The sequence below is a fragment of the Plasmodium reichenowi genome, chromosome 3 (genome assembly GCF_001601855.1).
Source record: "Plasmodium reichenowi strain SY57 chromosome 3, whole genome shotgun sequence".
NCBI classification, from domain to species: Eukaryota; Apicomplexa; class Aconoidasida; order Haemosporida; family Plasmodiidae; genus Plasmodium; species Plasmodium reichenowi.
The window spans coordinates 763,674-771,902 of NC_033648.1; the positions used below are offsets into that span (position 1 = coordinate 763,674).

General features: G+C 18.6%; 2 protein-coding genes across 2 annotated transcripts in view; both read right to left on the minus strand.

Annotated features, from left to right (window-relative positions):
• Positions 1 to 58: 58 nt before the first annotated feature.
• PRSY57_0320400 (hypothetical protein) lies at positions 59 to 5,620 on the minus strand (the record flags this gene model as incomplete). The annotated part of the gene is made up of 1 exon (XM_012905828.2): positions 59 to 5,620. The coding sequence occupies one exon, from the start codon at positions 5,618 to 5,620 to the stop codon at positions 59 to 61; it is 5,562 nt and encodes a 1,853-aa protein (XP_012761282.2).
• Positions 5,621 to 7,174: 1,554 nt separating this feature from the next.
• The window catches only part of PRSY57_0320500 (N-acetylglucosamine-1-phosphate transferase, putative), a gene marked incomplete at both ends in the record, with an annotated part of 2,467 nt that continues 1,412 nt past the window's right edge, over positions 7,175 to 8,229 (minus strand). The window contains 3 exons of the mRNA XM_012905829.2: positions 7,175 to 7,654; positions 7,836 to 7,903; positions 8,017 to 8,181. Of these exons, the coding sequence (XP_012761283.2) occupies positions 7,175 to 7,654; positions 7,836 to 7,903; positions 8,017 to 8,181 (713 nt within the window). The remainder of the gene's footprint in view (positions 7,655 to 7,835; positions 7,904 to 8,016; positions 8,182 to 8,229) is intronic.

The following is an 8,229-nucleotide window of genomic DNA, read 5'->3' on the forward strand; positions in this document are numbered from 1 at the left end:
ATTTTTTTTTTTTTTTTTTTTTTTTTTTTTTTTTTTTTTTTTTTTTTGTTATAATTCATCAAATTTGAATTCTGTGTTTTTGTTTTATATTTTCTTGGTTTGTATATACATTTTTTATGTTATTATATTGCATACTTAATATCACATGTTGATTATTATGATTTGTGTGCTTTTTAAATTTTTTTTTTTTATAATTTTGAATTGGGAAATTATTCAAAAGTTTATTTATTTTATTAATATATACGGAATTTTTTAAATTATTATGATCTAGATTTATGTATATATTAGATAGTTTATTTTTTTTATTTTTAATTTTTTTTTGCATATGGAGAATTTCTTTTTGATTTGGAGTTAATTTTTCATATTGTTTATAGATTTGGTTCCTTTTAAGCATTGCCGATTTTTTTTTTTCTTGTATTTTTTTTATATGTTGTAAATATTTATATGTAATATATAAACCATCATTGTCGATTTTATTCATTGAAAAATCCAGATTTTTAACTACAACATAATTACATGTACAAAAGCTAGATAAGAAAGATGAATATAAAGAGCTGTTAATATTATTTCCTGATAATAATAATTTACGTAATTGTATTTTTTTGTTTCTTTGTTCTTTTTGTTCTTCTTGTTCTTTTTGTTCTTTTTGATTTTTTATTATATGATTATTTGTTGATTTGTTTTTTATAATTATATTAGTTAATGAAAAAGATAAAGTTAATAAACTTTTATATGTGAAATTATTCCATCTTAAATCTAAGACTTTTAAATTATTTAATTTATTTTTTTTTATAAGATTTGATATATATATTAAAGCATCATCATCTAATTTATTTGAGCATAATTTAAGAATTTCCAATTTATTTAAATCTAAATAATATAAGTATTTCTTAGGAATGTTGTGAGAATAAGTATCATAAGAATTTCCATCTAATGTATCAAGGGATATGCAGGATTGATTATTTGACGAGCTATGTATATTGTATTTATTTATGTGGTTCCCCCTACCATCATCATTAAAATTATTATTATCATCATAAATATTAATATTATTATCATAAATATTATTATTATTATTATCATCATAAATATTAATATTATTATCATCATACATATTATTAATATTATTATTATCATAAACCTTTGTTGTACTATCATTTCCTTTCTTCATTTTTAATTTATTTATAAATTGTTGTAATTTGCTTTCCTTTCTTTCTATTTTATTATTATTATTATTATTTTTTTTTTTCTGCTTGTTCATTTGTTCGTTTTTCTTGTAATTTGTATCATGGTCTAATGCTTTCCCCATACCATCATTATTAATATTTGTTAGCTGGGCCCCGTTTGTATTTTCTTTATTATCGTGCCCAATTTGTTGATTTGGTTTTTTTTTTTGGTTTTTTTGTTTGTTTTTTTGTTTATTTTTTTGTTTGTTTGTTTTTTTTTTTTTGGTGAAATAATTATAAAATCCATAATCGTCGAAAAATATTGTTTTTTTTTTTTTCTTATAAACAATTTTATTTTCTTCACATGTAGACATAAAATATTTTTTGCATTTGTCTTTCCTTATAATTATTTTATATTTCTTTTTTCGTCTTTTATGTATTTTTTTCTCTTTTCCTTGTTCAGAATTATTTATATTTATTTTTTGTTCTTCCATATATTTTTTTTCCGTGTTTTGTTCACATTGTTGAACAAGTTGTTTTCCGCCTTGATTACTTTTATTGTTATGAATAGACATATCATTTCTTTTTTTGTTTTTTCTTTTTTTAATATAATTTTGATTAAAGTAAATAAGAAAATTTTTATAACGTTTAGCTTGATAATCATTATCACACATATTTTTATTATAAATATTATTATTGATTAGGATTTCATCGTTCTTATATTCACTGTTTTCATTGCTATCATTATTACTACGTGTATCCATTTCTATCATCAAATCGTAGAGTATATTATTACATATAAAATACATGCATTTTAAATTATTATTTCTGAAATAATCAAGGAATATATTAAAATAAGACAAATATATATGTGATCTGATAATTTTGATGGTATGTATATTTTTAAATATAAACAAAATCAATGATAAGAAGAAACAAATTGTTGAATTTATAAAACAATCATTTATATATATACCTATTATATCTTTAATTTGGTTTCTTAATAATTTTACAAATAAATATTTTATATGACTTAACATTTTATTACAATTATTTATTTTTGATAAATATATATATTTTTTTTTTAATTTCTTTTTAAAGCTTTTATGTACATTTTTATATCCAATATTTTTTAGAAACAAAAATACATCAAATATATTTGTTTTGTTCTGATCATATAACTCATAAAAAGATTCAGAAGGTATTTGTAAGAATTTATTATTACTAGAATCATTATCTTCATTTAAATGATTACAATTTAAATCCTTCTTTTTCTTTTTCATATATATAATCCTATGTGTACTTAAATATGAAAGGATGTTATTCGATTTTAATAAACTATGTTTATTATCATTTAATAAAAAATCATCGACATAAATATTATCCTCCTCTTTATAAATAGTATTATTTACTTTATTATTATTATTATTATTATTATTATTATCTAAGGTCCTTTTATTTTGATCATCATATCTTATTATATTATCTCTTTGTTCCTGTTTTTTTAAATTATTAACATCATATTTTTTACGCATATATTCGTTCAAGGGTTTGAATACTATATTATTGTTTGTAACCGGGAAAGAAATACTTATATTATCCACAATTTTTTCATTATCTTTTTGTTCTTGTATTATAGGTGTTGTTACCACCTTTTGAGAATCGTGAGAATAATTCATTTGTGTATTTTTTTTAATGTTCCGGAGGATGTGATTTTTTCTGGCTTGTTTAAATTTTAATAGATTCCATTTTTTTAATAACATAACTTCATGTGGCGAAAAAGAAAAGTTAGCGTGATTACTACGTAATAAGAAAGTAAAGAATGCCTTATTTATTTTATTAAAATAATATTCTTTTAATTTTTTTCTTATCATTTTTTGATACATTAAATAACCTATCAAATTATCGAGCTCATTTTTTTTTTTTTCATCCATATGAAGAAAAGTATATTTTCTTTGGTTGTTCAAATTTATTTTTATTTTTTTTATTTCTTTTTTTAAACACAAAACATTTTGTATAGAATGAAAAAAAACATTTTTTTCTTTTTCAAAATTTTTTTTCTCTTCAAAAGAATTTTTTTTCTCTTCTTCAAAATCATTTTTCACATTTTCAAAAGAATTTTTATCTTTTTGTAAAATTCCTGTTGATAAATATTTTTGTTCCTCTAAATTACTTTTTAGTGATTTAAATGGTACGGATGGTAGTTCGTTTGTGTATGTATATTTATTGTGATATTTATTTTTAATATAAGTTGTAGATTTATTACTATCATTGATATAAAAGTTCTCTTTATTATTATCATCTTTGAACATATTATATGGAATAGAACCTTTTTCATCACGTTTCATGTGTACATGTTGTACATATTTATTATATGTAGAAGATATATGTTGTGTATTAGATTCATATGGATATGGTAAAACAAAATTATTATAATGAAAAGATGTTTTATGATTATTAATGTTATGTATTTTATTATTTTTATTTTCTTCTACTTGATAATTTACTTCATTATTATTATTATAAAAACTGGAACTATTATATATCCCATTTATATTATTTGTATTTAATATATTATGTGTATCCATTTTTGTTGTATTCATAAAATCCCTCTTATAATTTTCATTATAGTTGTCATTATTTTTATTATTTTCTCGAGTGACCCAATCTTGTTCATTCCAATATAAATAAGAAGAATCCATCATAGGGTCTAAATAAATATTGGACGGTCTATAAAACATTTTACTTTGATTACTATAAAAAAGTGTACTATTACTATTACTAGGAATATTGAATGTACAACATGCATTTAGTTGTTTTTTTTTTACAATTTTTTTGGGTGTCGTTAAGTTTTCCTCATATGCATCTTCACTTAAAATATTATTTGTCCTTATATTTGGAAAGCATATATTATAATTGCATGGGTTCTTCATATATTCAATAATATTATTCTTCTTATTATAAAAATTATTATTATAAAAATTATTATTATAAATATTATTATTATTATTATTATTATCCACATTATTATTATCATCCACATTATTATTATTATCCACATTATTATTATTATTATCCACATTATTATTATTATTGTCCACATTATTTTGATCATCATTATTTTTTACATATGTTTTATTATTTTGTATATCATTAATATTATTATCATACGTATTACCCACATTTTTATATATTGAAAAACTATTATTTATATTATATGTATATATTTCATTATTACTCATAATATTGGATTTCTTAATATTTTCTTCTAATTCTTGATTATAATTATCGCCACCAAAAGGTGTGTGTATCTTTTCTTGTACTATATCTTCATTTTGTGCTGTAAAATTATTACTTGTTTTTTTTTTTTTTTCCTCATAATTTTCGTTGTTTGTATATATATTATATGGATGGGATATTTCCTTTTCGTTTATATTATCATAAGGATAAAACTTTTCCTGCTCATTTTGGTTAACATCTATTTTATTATCATTTTGTTTTAGATGTTTTATATTACATTCCCCCTTAATTTGTTCAACTTCTTCTTCCTCCATGTTACAATGTTGTTCGTCTGCACAATTTTCTATAGTGGTGCTTTTCATATCGTAATTCACAAAATTTAATGATATCCTTTTTTTTATTTTTCTTATTGACAAATGTTTTTTTTTTTTTTTTTTATGAACACATGACCAATTTGTACCCAGGTAGATATTTTTTTTTTTTTTTTTTAATATCCACACAAAATGGTATATCTTCCTTTTTGATTTATTTTCTATTTTATTTTGTCTTTCACAATTTTGTGGATTATTAAAAATTATTTCATACTTTATTCTTTGAATTATACTTTTTATATACCTAACTGTTCGATATTTCTTTAACTTTCCAATTTGTTTCTTATTAAATGTATTATAGCTAGCCAAAAAGGAAGAAGAAGAAGAGCATAAATGAGGAAATTTTATTTTACTACAATTATTATTACTACAACTATTATTATTACTATATGTATTATTATTACTATATGTATTATTATTACTATATGTATTATTATTACTATATATATTATTATTACTATATATATTATTATTACTTTTATTATATATATTCTTATAAATATTTCTTTTTTTCTTTTTTCTTTTTTTACTACCTAATTTGGTAGTATAATAATAATATTTAGGAAATGGGAATTTCTCGTTAACACGCTTTAATGATAAAATAATTTTTTTGTATATATAAAAATTGTTACTTTTTTCAATAAAATTATTAAGAAGATTTTTTAAGTAGTCGATTTGATATTTATGTGTTCTATCATTAAAAATGTGTGTATTATTTTCTTCTTCACTCTTTGAATACGTATCAAAACTATGATAAGAATTTGTTTCATCTGATTCGGAAATATTATTTATATTTTTAATCTTCTGATTGTACACAGATAGAATGAAATTGTAACTGTTCATATTAAAAAAAAAAAAAAATAAAATAAAATAAATATAAAAAAAAAAAAAATAATATAAATAATGAAAAAATATATAATAAATAATGAAAAATAAATAATAAAAAATAAATAATAAAAAATAAATAATGAAAAAATTAATAATAAAAAAATGGAACGATTGGAAATTATAATATTTAATATACCCTTTTAAAAACGTGTAACTATCTTTCATTACATGTATTTATTTATTTATTTTATTTTATTCAATTTATTATTTATTTCTTTTATGCATAATATTTTATAATTACTATTTCAAAAGTTGTAATATAGATTAATTCAAAAAATATATTTTTTTTTCATAGCCATGTGTACAAATCCGAAATTTTACAACTATTGAAAAAGAAAAAATATAAAAAAAATAATAAAAATGAATAAATAAAAAAATAAATAAATAATAAAAAAGAAAAAAGAAAAAATATAAAATAAAAAAGGAAATAATAATAAAATATATATAAAAATATATTAAACAATAATTGAAGAAAAATTGTAATTCTTTGAAATTTTAAAAAAAATATATATTCTAATTAATATTATTATACAAAAATTAAAAACACATAAAAAAATTAATTTTCTAATTTGAAATTAAAAAATTAATCCATTAAAGACACCAAATGATGGATAAAAAAAATTTCCTATTTCTAGAATTAATCTTTTACTTAAATGTTTAAAACAATTATCGTACCTTTTTTCATATTTTTATATTTATTTTGTCATATTTTTATATTTATTTTTTCATATTTTTATATTTATTTAGTCATTTTTTTTTTTTTTTATATTTTATCATTTTTTTTTTTTTTTTATATTTATTTTGATATTTTTTTTTTTATTTTTATTATTGTCACATAAATTTATTTTTTAACATTATTCTATATAAAATTACCTTTTTGTATTTTTTGCATTTTTGTATTTTCATATTTTTACTAGACATATAATAAGTGAAAAGCATTTGCATGTTTTCTAATGAAAAAATATTTTTGGTATATTCCCCAAAATTGAAATAAATATATGAATATAATATTATTTATTGCAAAAAGTATCACTTTCCTTTTTTTTTTTTTTTTTTTTTTTTTCTTTCTAATGTTTGTTTATATATTTTTGTACATTTTTTGATAAATAACATATATGGTGTAATATATCGTATAATATTATAAGGTGTGTTTTAAAATGGTATTTGAACGAAATTCTTATTTATATTCTTTCTTTTGGAAAGACATACATATGAATATTGATATATTTTCATTTTAATATATTTTTATGATCATTATACAAAAAAAAAAAAAAAAATAAAATAATAAAAAGTTAAGGTTGGAAAAAAAAATACGAAAAGATGAAAAATTCGGAAACAAATTAGACAAGAGAATATTAAATATGAATTAAATGGTTCTTAAAAAAAAAAATTAAATATCAACAAAATAAAATAAGCACATAAGCATATAATATATATATATATATATATATATATATATATGTATGTGTTAGTGTGTATGTTTATATTTATTTATTTATTCATATTGTATCAAATATAGTATCGTAGAAACAATCCAAGGGAACATGTTAAAAATTGAAAGGTGAATAAAATAAGCACCAAGTGATATTCTGATAAGGGTCCGAATAAATAAAGAATTAAATTTATTAAGGTATAATTATGTGAATAAATTAATTTATTTGTTTTATAATTTATTATTGGTAATCTATGTCTTGGGCATGGAATAATATGAAATAACTGTGGTAAAGAAATAAAGAAATTAAGAAATTGTGGAATTAAAAACAATACTAAAGTTTTTGAAAAATGCCCAAATATTGATACGACTGCTAAAAACATTCCACAAAAATATGTTAAGGTATTTCCAACAAATCCTTTTGAAGGATAAAAATTAAAAGAAAAGGTAGCCAAGTTAATTGTTAAAAAGGGAATGGTAAAAATGATAGACAAAAAATGTTGCTTTAAAATTAAGTTTTCGGCAATTGGGGATTTCCCAATGTTTAATGTTATTTCCTGAACATTTCCACCAAAAAAAAAAAAAAATAAAATAAAATGAAACAAAATAAAATAAAATGAAATATAATGAAATGAAATAAAATAAAATAAAATAAAATTCATATTATATATATATATATATTTATTTATTTATTTATTTATTTATTTTTATTTATATTTAAATATTTTAAGGTATTACAATTAAATTGTGGATGGTTATGAAAAAGGATATAATTAAGCTCTGACCAATCTCCAGCCCATTAATACCTTCAAAAATAAAACGAATTGAAAAAAAAAAAAAAAAAAAAAAAGAAGAAAAAATTATACTTTTTTTAAAAATATACAAATACTAATATAAATAATAATATATTTATTTATACCTGCATATATGTTTATAGCATTTGTACAAAACACCGATAACAATATAATATACACATAGTACAAAAATCCAATATTTATAATTCTATGCTTAAAAATAAAAATTAAAAAGTTTGGAATTCTGATATGAGTTTCGCCTGAATAAGACAGCAACAATGGCAAGCTAGCTAAAAAAAAAAAAAAAAAAAAAAAAAAAAAAAAAAAAAAAAAAAAAA